General features: G+C 35.5%; 1 protein-coding gene across 4 annotated transcripts in view; it reads right to left on the reverse strand.

The window, feature by feature from the left end:
* The window catches only part of Nocte (no circadian temperature entrainment), a 65612-nt gene that overhangs the window by 19378 nt on the left and 32884 nt on the right, over positions 1 to 13350 (reverse strand). For 3 of the 4 annotated variants that reach the window (XM_064055694.1, XM_064055692.1, XM_064055693.1), the window contains exons 7-9: positions 4876 to 5505; positions 4618 to 4836; positions 4125 to 4557 (exon numbers count right to left, since the gene is read on the reverse strand). In XM_064055694.1, coding sequence (XP_063911764.1) covers positions 4125 to 4557; positions 4618 to 4836; positions 4876 to 5505 — 1282 coding nt within the window. The remainder of the gene's footprint in view (positions 1 to 4124; positions 4558 to 4617; positions 4837 to 4875; positions 5506 to 13350) is intronic. The other variant, XM_064055695.1, reaches the window with a different exon arrangement.

Here is a 13350-nt window from a genome sequence, read left to right on the forward strand (position 1 = left end):
AATAATCAATATGACGTACCGAATATTATTAATTTACTGCAGTTTAACGTCCCTTGTTATACCCTCAGGTCAGTTCCGTTGTTCTACATAGATTTTTGCCAGTCTAATTATGCGTTACGATCACCCATGAATTCTCTAATGTTTGCATGTAATAGTGTAAGTGATTATGTTGACTTCTTTGCGGACATGTTACCCACTTTTAAGAGAAATATTAGAGCTATATTATTGTAATCTTTTTGAACCATGTGTACCTTGTGTTATCGTTCTTTCCATGTACCGATGTATGCTGTAAAGGCTTTTTTGCCGTAAATAAACTATATATAATAATAGGATCGAAAGCAATAGAATCGTCAAAAACTGTAACATTTAAAGTTCGAAAAATGGAAAAATTAAGTATCAAGAAACTGAAAAATTACATATCGAATAAACGGAAAACTAAAAAAGTGAATTTTAAAAATTATTGTTACATATTGCATATTTAAAACGAAAACTAGAAACATTGTAATTAAATTTTTCTATTTTTTGTTTCCTTAATTTTTGAAGTTCATGATTTTCCCATTTTCCAGATTTTTTATTTTTATTTTCTCGATTTTGATCATTTCCTTTATTATTCCTCCGATTTTCCAATTTTTAAATTTTTGGTTTTCCAGTTATCCGATTTTCCGATTTCTTTAATTAATTCGATTTTAAAATACATATGTACATATTTCGATTTTGCACTTTTTCGATTTTTAAGTTCCTCAACTTTCAACCCTTCGATTTTCGAATTTTTGGTTTCTTCAATTTTTCCAAGTTTTCGTTTTATATTTTTTCATTTTTACATTTGTCGTTTCTCAATTTCACAATTTTGTAATTTTTCCATTTTTTTTATTCGAAAAGTCGAAAAACCAAAAAACCGGAAAAAATTGAAAAACTGAATCGGAAAAGCGGAAAATCGAAAAATTGTAAAACGAAGAACCGAAGAATTACAACATTAAAAACCAAAAATTCCCAGATTTGAAAATCGAAAAAAAAAATATCGTCAAGATTTTAAAGTCGGTATAACTAACATTGGAAGATCGAAAAATCGAAAAATTAAATATCGAAAATTTTTTTATTTAAAATTGTTCAAAATTTTTGATTTTTCAAATTTTTGATTTTTCACTTAAATGATTTAACAATTTTCCGTCTTTACAAGCATCCAAATTTCAAAATTTCGATTTCCAATTTTCCAAATTTTTGATCTTTGAGTTTCTTAATTTTGCACTTTTTCAATTTTTATTAGTTCTTGTTAAGGTAAGAGTGTTTTTGGCAAACAGCATAGCCTCTAAGAAAATAAAGGGCGGGTGGGCGGGGCTACTTCTTGCCAAGACAAACCTGAATTTGGCAAATCACATACTCTCCAAGAAAAGAGAGGGTGGGTGGGCGGGGCTAATACTTGCTAAGATTAGACTGATATTGGTAAATGATCCACTCTCTTAGAAATTGTAGGGTAGAGGGTATATCATTTGGCAAAATCAGTTCTATCTTGGCAAGAATTAAAAGTAATAAAATGTCAAAAGAGGGCGACAAAAAGTCACAAAGTGAATTTAGAAGAAAAAGACAAAGAATAGCGCAATAAAAAGAAGGCAAAAAAAATGCGACAAGTGTCAAAAAAAGAACAAAAAAAAAATACATAAAAGAAAAGTAGCCAATAAAATGTCAAAAACAGGGCGAAAAGTAGCAAAATGTAACAAAAACGTAACGAAAAAAGACCATTACAAAGATTTAAAAAAAAGGCGAAAGAAACACGGCCTAAAAGACGAAGAACGACTGAAGGAAAGAAAAAGGCAACAAAATGCGCCAAAAAAAAATGTAAAAAAAAAACGACTAAAAAGTAGTAAAGAACTAAACAATTATAAAAAACGACTAAAATGTTACAAAAAAAACTGCTTCAGATATGGAGGCAATAAAATGTCAAAAAAGGCGACAAAAAAGAAAACATGAAAGAAAAAAGTCGATTAAAAACTAAAGCAAAGAAAAGAAGACGAACGAAATGCGATAAGTGTCAAAAAAAAGGAGAAAAACGGAAAAAAAAGCCAATAAAACGGAGAAAAATACAAAAAAAAAAAAAACAAAAACGAAGAAGCAAAGAAACGAAAAAAATGGATAACTCAAAGAAAAATGTAGCAATAAAATGCGCCAAAGAAATGTCTTAAAAGAAATGGCACAAAAAAAGTGGGCAACAAAATGTTAAAAATGCGATAGTGATAAAACAATTATAAAAAAAAAGAAAAAAAAAAGGGGGACAACAAAACAGAATACCTCGACACCAATTGTAGAATAGGTTGCAAATAAGTAACAAATCGAGACACAGAGAAGACAATAAAAACGGAGGAAAACGGTAAAAAAAACATAAAAAAAAGAGACTAAAGAAAAGAAAAAAATGACAATAAAATGCGCTAAAAAATAGTTGACAAAAAAGAGGACAAAAACCATGTTAAAACAAAGAAGACAATAAATACGAAAAAAAGGAGAAAAAAAGGGCGATAAATGAAAACGGGGAAATTAGCAAAAAAAGCGACCAAAACAGAACATTGCAAAGCAAAATGTGGCAAAAAAATGTAAAGAATAATTAATGAAAAGAAATGGACAAAAAGCTACAAAAAAAAAAATAATATTACAGAAATGTAGGCAATAAAAAGTGCTAAAAATAATAAAGTGCCAAAAAAGCGGCAAAAGTCACAATGAAAATGACAAAAAAAAAAAACGCTGTGAAGAACGCAAAAAAAGGACCAGCAAAAAGGAACAAAAAAAAAAAAAAACGCGTGAGAAAAAGTAACAAATAAACGAGACAAAAAAGGTGAATAAACCCAAACAAAAAAAATTGATAATAAAAAAAAGGGAGACCAAAGAAAAGAAAAAGACGACAATAAAATGCGCTAAAAAAATAGCTGACAAGAGGCGCAAAAAAAGGAGAAAAACTACAAAGAAGAGAATAAAAACAGACAAAAGCTGCAAAGAAGCCGAAAAAAAGCGCTAAAAGAAATGGACAAAAAAAAGCTGCAAAAAACTGCCACAGAAATATAAGCAAAAATGTGCAATAAAACGTTAAAAAAAGATGACAAAAAGTCAAAGAAAATGTGTCACAAAGAAGACAATAAATACGAGAAAAAGCGGCAAAAAAGAACGATCAATGAAAAAGGCGAAAAAACGAAGAAAGCCAGAAAAAAGGACAAAATACACTAAACGTAAAAAAAAATTAAAAAAAAAAAAATGACCAAAAGACCGCGACAGAAAAATGCGCAATAAACTGTTAAAAAAAGAGGACAAAAAGTAAAAGAAAATGTGACAAAAACCATGTTAAAACAGAGAAGACAATAAATACGAAAAAAGGGGCGATAAATGAAAAAGGCGAATTTGGCAAAAAAAAGGGCGACCAAAACAGAAAATTGCAATGCAAAATGTGCCAAAAAATTGTTCAAAATAATACGACAAAAAAAACCCTGTTAGAACGTAAAAAACGGCCTACTAAAACCACCAAAAAAAAAGGGGGGGGACAATCAAGAGGAAATAAAACACGTGAGACAAAAGACAAATAAACGAGACAAAAAGGGTGAATAAACCCAAACAAAAAAATTGATAAAATGAACCAAAGTATTTTATACACTTCGATAAGATTTACCCAGAACCATTTTGAGATGACATCATCCAGTTTTTGGATAATCTTAAAACACTTGCAAAAAAAGAACAGTCAGTTTGTATAGTTTCAAAATTAAATTGTAAAAAGTTATTTTTCAAGCAATCAAGACACTGAAGATAAAGTGGGATCTATGAAAAATTGTGAGATGACGTCATCAAACTGATGGTGAGGATTAGACAAATTTTGATTAGCGTTTTTCGATTTTCTAAAATTTCACAATAATCGGTCCAAATATACGAAAACACGAGACCTACGTCGAGAAAACCCGAAATTAGCCATTCGTAAAATGGACCTTACCATAATATTTCCAGATCCTGAACTCGGGACGTAAAAAAGCATCAACAGATCTGTCAAACCAATTCAATGTACGATCTTCTGTCTAAATCACCTTGTACATGAATAAAAATATAGTTGGTTTCATTTTTTACTCTTTAAAAAATATATATAATCTGAACCGACTTACCGATGGCGCTGATCGGCTGACTGCTCGGCTTGACCGACGCGGACATCAACGAGTTCGACGTGGAGGAAATGAGTACAGTGGTGGGGTTATTTAACTGTTGATTCTGTCCGAACGGTCCGGTCGCAGACAGTCTGTAATTACTGATATTTTGGTAAAGATCTGGCGGCGCCTGTGCCGCGGGAGGGGGATGAGGCTGGGTTTGCAAGTACACCGATTGCGTCGAATAGGGACTGGAGGCCGTCTGACCCAAACTGTAATGATTAGGATATTGGGAATATTGGGACCGTCCTTGACCACCTAGCACTCCGCTCTGATCGATCTGGAACGGCCCGTACAGGCCCGTCTGCTGAATTTGTTGCGTCGAATTGTACATGACCGTCGGGGGAGAGGGTATGGCGGAAATGCCGTACTGGTTGCTGCCACCAAGACCAGCCTGCGCAAACAAAAACAACTCAGTCGAATCGCGATACCTCATCGCGCAACTCCGTCTTACTTGATAGCCGATGTGTTGATTGGCGGTGTACTGCTGCGGCGGCTGGCCGAGATTGACGCCGGTCCCGATGACCGGCTGCAGCGGGGGCGGCGACAGCGGCGTGCCCATCAAACTCGGGCCCATGATCCCCGAGTGCTGCTGGTGGTTCGTCGAGTTGAGAACCGCCTGCCCGCCGCCACCGGATACCTGCTGCGTAGGTTTCACCTTTAATTTCCCACTCTTTTATTAACTAGAAAAACACCTTCTGAAGCAACTTACTTTACATACATTTGTGGTATTGTTCGACGCGACTTGGTTCGGCGAAGGGCTGTATCCCTCGTGGTTGTCGTCGGGCGTGTCGTTCCCCTTGCTGAACGCGTTCGGATCGAGCGTGTTCGGGTCCGACACGAACGAGCTCGAGAAGCTCGAGTTGCTGTCCTCCTGGCCGACGCTGTGGTCGGTCGGGGTCTCCCACATCTTCTTCACCGACTGGATCTTGAAGTTCAAGGCGTCGGCCGTCGAGATGGTGTTGTTGCCGGTGGTGATGGCGTGCATCGAGCGCGGCATGCACAGGTTCTTCGAGCTCTTCTCTTCGGTCAGGTGGGATAGCTCGGAGTCAAAAAAATCCAGTTTTATGTCGGCGTTGTCCTCTTTGAAGGAAAGCGGGATCTGGATGGACTCGGACTGCTTGTCGTTTTTGCAGAGGAGGTCCGATATGGGTTTGTTGAAGCCGGAAACCACGGAGCCGTCGATGCCCTCCTCGAGTTTCGAGCGCGGCTTGTCCGATCTCGAGTTACGAGAGCCGGGAGCCGATTTGAAGTTCGTGTTTTCGAAGATGATGGTGTTGACAGGGGGCGTGGTTCCGTCTAGGATTGCCTTGTCCTGCAACTGAGTGCTTTTTCCGATAATCTGAAACGAGTTTGTTAGGGGTCAAACGATAATAGACTTTCTTTATGGTATTGTCGAACTTGGTGCCCACCAGTCGAGCTCAAAATTTACGTCCCATGTTTTTTAAAGGTAACAAAAAAAGTGCGAAAAATAATAACATTCAGGATTTTCATAATTAAAAATTTTCAAGTAAAATTATAAGTAATTCATGACTGTAATTCAATTACTTTCGAAATAATTAACCCAAAAATATTGTTTTGTTTTTCTGTACGATTACTGTAAGAATATATTTCAGCAAACACTTATTTCGCAAGACTGAAGTTTTTCAGTTAATTACTAAAGGAATTCACTTCGGTAGTACCTGCTAAGATAAGACTGATTTTGGCAAATCAGGTACCTTCCAAGAAAGAGAGGGTGGGTGGGCGGGGCTAGTACTTGCTAAAATAAGACCGATTTTGGCAAACCACATACCCTCTAAGAAAAGAGAAGGTGGGTAGGTGGTTAAAACTGATTTTGGCAAATGACATATTCTCTAAGAAAATAAAAGCCGGGCACTTTCAAATTCTTTCCAAACAGGAATACCTAGAACCTCAAGATGTAAAAAAAAAAGTAACTCAAAAAGAGGTCAGGTCAGAATTTTCCAATAACGAATAAAATATCTAAAGAGTTATATCAAACATAATCAATGTTAAATTCATATTCTTGGATGATGGAATATGTACAAAAATTCTATACGAGATTTTGACGTAACTGTAAAAATTGCTGTATTTTAACGATTTTCGAAAATCTAGAAGAAAATGTGTTCAACTAATTTTCAAAAATTTTTGAAAAATGGTCGAAAATGTAAAGTGCCAAAATCAGTCTTTTCGTATCAAATACTAGCCCCGCCCACCCACCCTCAATTTTCTTGGAAGGTCTGTCATCTGCCAAAATCAGTTTCATCTTAGCAAGTACTAGCCCCACCCCCCACTCTTCTCATTCTAACGTCTAATTTTATTTGTGTTTAGTATAAGATCATTCATTTCATTCAAAGCGGACAAAATCAGACATTCAGGATTTTCATAATTAATCATTTTCAAGTAAAATTATAAGTAATTCATTACTTTCGATGTAATGAGTAATTGTACTGAATTTCTTTTTGTGAGTAATTAAATTACGTTTAACCCAAAAATATTGTTTTGTTTTTCTGTACGATTACTGTAAGAATATATTTCAGCAAACACTTATTTCGCAAAACTCAAGTTTTTCAGTTAATTACTAAAGGAATTGACTTCAGTAGTGCCTACTAAGATAAGACTTATTTTGGCGAATCAGGTACCTTCTAAGAAAAGAGAGGGCGGGTGGGCGGGGCTAGTACTTGCTAAAACAAGACTGATTTTGGCAAATGACATACCCTCTAAGAAAAGAGAAGGCGGGCACTTTCAAATTCTTTCCAAACAGGAATACCTAGAACCTCAAGATTGTTAAAAAAAAAAGTAACTCAAAAAGAGGTCAGGTCAGAATTTTCCAATAACGTATAAAGTATCTAAAGAGTTATCTCAAACATAACCAATGTTAAATTCATATTCTTGGATGATGCAATATCTACAAAAATTCTATACCGAGCGATTTTGACGGAAATGTAAAAATTGCTGTATTTCAATTAGCGATTTTCGAAAATCTAGAAGAAAATGTGTTCAACTAATTTTCAAAAATTTTTGAAAAATGGTCGAAAATGTTAAGTGCCAAAATAAGTCTTTTCGTATCAAATACTAGCCCCGCCCACCCACCCTCAATTTTCTTGGAAGGTCTGTCATCTGCCAAAATCAGTTTCATCTTAGCAAGTACTAGCCCCACCACCCCCACTCTTCTCATTCTAACGTCTAATTTTATTTCTGTTTAGTATAAGATCATTCATTTCATTCAGAGCGGACAAAATCAGACATTCAGGATTTTCATAATTAATCATTTTCAAGTAAAATTATAAGTAATTCATTACTTTCGATGTAATGAGTAATTGTACTGAATTTCTTTTTGTGAGTAATTAAATTACGTTTAACCCAAAAATATTGTTTTATTTTTCTGTACGATTACTGTAAGAATATATTTCAGCAAACACTTATTTCGCAAAACTCAAGTTTTTCAGTTAATTACTCAAGGAATTGACTTCAGTAGTACCTACTAAGATAAGACTTATTTTGGCAAATCAGGTATCTTCTAAGAAAAGAGAGGGCGGGTGGGCGGGGCTAGTACTTGCTAAAACAAGACTGATTTTGGCAAATGACATACCCTCTAAGAAAAGAGAAGGCGGGCACTTTCAAATTCTTTCCAAACAGGAATACCTAGAACCTCAAAAACGTTATAAAAAAAAGTAACTCAAAAAGAAGTCAGGTCAGAATTTTCCAATAACGGATGAAGTATCTCCAGAGTTATCTCAAACACAACCAATGTTAAATTCATATTCTTGGATGATGCAATATCTACAAAAATTCTATACCGAGCGATTTTGACGTAAATGTAAAAATTGCTGTATTTCAATTAGCGATTTTCGAAAATCGAGAAGAAAATGTGTTCAACTAATTTTCAAAAATTTTTGAAAAATGGTCGAAAATGTTAAGTGCCAAAATCAGTCTTTTCGTATCAAATACTAGCCCCGCCCACCCACCCTCTATTTTCTTGGAAGGTCTGTCATCTGCCAAAATCAGTTTCATCTTAGCAAGTACTAGCCCCACCACCCCCACTCTTCTCATTCTAACGTCTAATTTTATTTCTGTTTAGTATAAGATCATTCATTTCATTCAGAGCGGACAAAATCAATCAAGGAAATGGAGACAGGGTGGATGGGCAGGGCATATTATATTCTTCTGTGGAATGAAAGCGGAAACTAATAGAACCTACGACGTTAAAAAAAAAGGTGTTTGTCGCAACTTTTTTGTGATATTTGCTATAAAATTTATTTATTATTTCGTCCACTTGACACGACTTCAGTGAAATTAAAAAAAAATAAAATAAAAATTGCCTTATTTCAGTTGGCGATACTGGAAAAACGGTAAGAATTTCCAAAAAAAACAAGGCAGAAAATTAATTCCAGATGTCGAAATCTACGACAAAATCTTTGGCTCAATTTCGAAAATGGGTCAAAATCAGTTATATCTTATAAAATGCTAGCCCCGCCCTCCCGCCCTGTTTTCTTGGAAGATATGTGATTTGCTAAAAACAGTCTTATCTTAGCAAATACTAGGCCCGCCCACCCGCCCTCTGTTTCCTTGGAAGATATATAATCTGCTGAAAACAGTCTTATCTTAGCAAAAACTAGGCCCGCCCACCCGCCCTCTATTTTCTTGGAAGATATGTCATTCGCAAAATCAGTTTCATCTTAGCAAGTACTAGCCCCTCCCACTCCCACTCTTCTCATTCTAATGACTAATTTTATTTCGCTTTTGTATAAGACTATTCACTTCATTCAGAGCGGACAAAATCAATCAAGAAAATGGAGACAAGGTGGGTGGGCGGGGCTAATTATGTTCTTCTGTGGCGGAACAGTATAAACTAATAGAATCTAGGATGTGAAAAAAGAAAAAAAGAAGCACTAGTCGCACCTTTTTTGGTATATTATTTACTATAAAATTCATTTATGATTTCGTGCATTTGACATGACTTCAGTGAAATTAAAAAAAAAAAAATTAAATTGCCATATTTCAATTGGCGATACTGGAAAAACGGTAAGAATTTTCAAAAAAAAAAAAACAAAGCAGAAAATTAATTCCAGATGTCGAAATTTACGACAAAATCTTTAGTTCAATTTCGAAAATGTGTCAAAATCAGTTATATCTTATAAAATGCTAGCCCCGCCCACCCGCCCTCTGTTTTCTTGGAAGATATGTGATTTGCTGAAAACAGTCTTATCTTAGCAAATACTAGCCCCGCCCACCCGCCCTCTCTTTTTTTGGAAGGTATGTCATTTGCCATAATCAGTTTCATCTTAGCAAGTACTATCCCCGCTCGCCCCCACTCTTCTTATTCTAACGACTAATCTTATTTCTGTTTAGTATAAGATCATTTATTTCAATCAGGGCAGACATCAATCACTGAAATGGAGATAGGGTGGGTGAGCGGGGCATATTATGTTCTTCTGTAAAGTGAGAGTGGAAACTAATAGAATCTATGATGTAAAAAAAAATGCGGACTCTATTTTCTTAGAAAGTGCATCCTTTGCAATATCAGTTTCATATTTGCAAGTACTAGTACCTCCCACCCGCCCTTTATTTTCTTAGAGCGTATGTCATTGGGCAAAATCTTATCTGAGCAAAAATTGGCCCCGCCCACCCGTCCTTTACTGTCTTGGAAGGTATGCGGTTTGCCAAAATCACTCTTATTTTAGGAAGTGCCAACCCCGTCCACTCGGTGTCGTGAGAATGAGAAGAGTTTGGGTGGGCGGGGCTAGTACTTGCTAACATAAAAATGATTTTGGCAAATGACACCTTCCAAGAAAATTCAGGGCGGGTGGGCGGGGCTTGTATTTGCAAAGATAAGACTGTTTTTACCAAATTACAGATCTATCTATCGAAGACTGATTTGGAAAAGAACCTACTCCCTAAGAGAACAAAGGGTGGGTGGGCGGGGTTAGTACTTGCCAAACTACAATCAGTTGAAGAACCAAATTAAACGAAAACTATAGAACAAAGAAAAAAGTCTTTTCATAAAATATGTTCGTGGTACATCTACAATCCAAAAATCTTCTTTAAACTTCGCCCAAATACAATAAATAATAATAATACTCTCAAAACGTAAGGGTTCTTCGAAGAAAAACGGTTAATTTCTGTAACAATCTTTCTACTTCTAGTGACCTAATACCAAATAATTAAAAATTAGTAGCTGCTAAGATAAAACTGATTTTAGCAGGTACTAGCCCCGCCCACCCGCCCTCTGTTTTCTTAGAGAGATCTCATTTGCCAAAATTAGTCTTGTCCTAGCAGATACTAGGCCCACCCACCATCTTTTTTCATAGAGGATATCTCAATTGCCAAAATTACTCTTATCTTAGCAGGTATTAGCCCCACCCACCCACCCTCTCTTTTCTTACAGGGTATTTCATTTGCCAAAATCAGTCTTATCCTAACAGGTACTAGCCCCGCCCACCCACCCACACTTTTCTTGGAAGGTATGTTATTTGCCAAATTAAATTAAAATTAACACTTATTAGTGGCCAAAATCTGTCTTATCTTAACAGGTACTAGCCATGGCCACTCGCTCTTATTTTCTTAGAGAGTAGGTACGAATAATTTGCCAAAATCAGTCTTATCTTGGTAAGTACCTGATAAGGTTAGACTGTTTTTTGGCATGTGATATATTTCAAGAAAATAGGGGGCGGGTGGGCGGGGCTAGCATTTTATAAGGTATGACTGATTTTGACACTTGACATTTTCTTGTAGATTTCAACATCACTTTGGACTCCGTTTCTTTGAAAATTTCTATCACTTTTCCAAAATCGCCAGTTGAAATATAGCAATTTTCACAAATCCAGTAGCAAACAATTCATCAAAAAAATTACGATTGGCGTTTTTTTTCTTACTTTTATCACATCCTAGATTCTATTAGTTTCCACTCCCACTCCATAGAAGAAAATAATTACCCCGCCCACCCACCCACCCTTCATTTTAGTGATTAATTTATCCGGTCTGAATTAAATAAGTGATCTTATACTGAACAGAATTAAAATTAGTCTTACAAAAATTCTATACCCAGCGATTTTGACGTAACTGTAAAAATTAGTACATATCTGCTAAAATAAGATCGATTTTGGCAAATGAAATACCCTCTAAAAGAAATAGAGCGGGTGGGTGGGGCTAGTTATAAGACTGATCTTGGCAAATCACATATCTTCCAAGAAAAGAGAGGGTGGGTGGGCGGGGCTAGTACCTGCTAAGATAAGACGGATTTTGAGAAATGAGATACCCTCTAAAAAAGAGAGGGCGGGTGGGCGTAGCTAGTACCTGCCAAGACTGATTTTGGCAAATCACATATTTTCCAAGAAAACAGAGGGTGGGTGGGCGGGGCTAGTGATAAGACTGATTTTGGCAAATCACATATCTTCCAAGAAAAGAGATGGTGGGTGGGCGGGGATAGTACCTGCTAAGATAAGACTGATTTTAGCATATGACGTATCCTCTAAGAAATTCAATTAAATAATTATAAGAAAATACACTTGAGACTCCAAAGCACTTTCAAATTCTTTCAAACAGAAATACCCAGAACCTCAAGAATGTTTTAAATTAAAAAAAAAAAGTCCCAAAAATAACTCAAAAACAGGACAGGTCAGAATTTGCCAATAACGTATAGAGTATCTAAAGGGTTATCTCAAACATCACCAATGTTAAATTCATATTCTTGGATGGTGCAATATCTACAAAAATTCTGTACCCAGCGATTTTGACGCAACTGTAAAAATTAGTACCTGCTAAATTAAGATCGATTTTGGCAAATGAAATACCCTCTAAAAAAAGAGGGCGGGTGGGCGGGGCTAGGATAAGACTGATTGGGGCTAGTACTTGCAAAGATAACTGATTTTGGCAAATCACATATCTTCCAAGAAAAGAGAGGGTGGGTGGGCGGGGCTAGTACCTGGTAAGATAAGACTGATTTTGGCAAATCACATATCTTCCAAGAAAAGAGAGGGTGGGTGGGCGGGGCTAGTACCTGCTAAGATAAAAGTGATTTTGGCAAATCATATATTTTCCAAGAAAAGAGAAGGTGGATGGGTGGGGCTAGTACCTGCTAAGTAGAGATGTACAGACTACAGTCGGCCGACTATTTATAAATGCAACAGACAGTGGTTTTTTTTTTCTATTTCTCTGACTACCTTAAAAACTTGTTTTATTTCAATAAAAGCAATAACTGAAGTTTCTTTTTTTTCCAAAAAATGTGTTAAATTTTTTTGGATAATTTTAACATTTAATTTTTTGTAGTAACTCAGTGCAAAAATAAAGAATAACACAATTTAGGGCAGTTTAAACAATACTTAACCAATTTTAACCACTTTTTTGGAAAATCTTTGGAAATTTTGAATTCGCTTTGCGTGTTTATTGGACCATATATCGTGACGGCGATTTCAGAATCGTAACTAGCGGAAGATTATCTACACTTTGACACCAATTTTCGGTCGATTAAACTAATTTTAACCGGTTTTGACAAAGTCGACTAGTCGGCCGACTGTAGTCGGCACATCCCTACTGCTAAGATAAGGCGTGGTTTTGGCAAATCACATATCTTCCAAGAAAAGAGAGGGCGAGTGGGTGGGGCTAGTACCTGCTATGATAAGGCTGATTTTGGCAAATGATGTGATAGTTTTTAGAATCCTTACTAGACATATTTTGTCCCTCTTTTATTAAAATTTGATTTAAAAGGCTATTTTTTCTGAAAAAAAAAATGGAAACATGCGAAAATTTATTTTTGTAATTCCCTGTTTAAATTTTCTTTTGTCATTTTTTTAATAAATCCGTACACAATAAATAACTTCACCAATATAATTCATGAAATTATCCTTTACATTTTGATAATGTGAAATATGAAAATGATTGCGTTAACCTAATTGAAAGAATTTACTTACTTGCACAATCAGTAAAAATATGAATGGAACAGCAGCAATTTATTACTTCGATTTTTTTGATTTTGCACATTTTCGATTTTGCAATTTTTCATTTCTTCAATTTCTCGGTTTTCAGTGTTACAATTTTTCTTTTTCAAGGTGAAAATTGTCAGTTTTAGGATTTTTTTTCTAACGATTTGGATTTGCAATTTTTCAACGTTTAGATTTTTTAATTTTTCATTTTTTCAATTTTAGATTTTTCAGGTACTTGAGTTTTCAATGTTTCGTTTCTTCAATTTTTG

The sequence above is a fragment of the Zophobas morio genome, unplaced genomic scaffold, assembly GCF_036711695.1.
Source record: "Zophobas morio isolate AGI-343-1 ecotype UQ-CSIRO unplaced genomic scaffold, CSIRO_AGI_Zmor_V1 ptg000014l, whole genome shotgun sequence".
Classification (NCBI taxonomy): Eukaryota; Metazoa; Arthropoda; class Insecta; order Coleoptera; family Tenebrionidae; genus Zophobas; species Zophobas morio.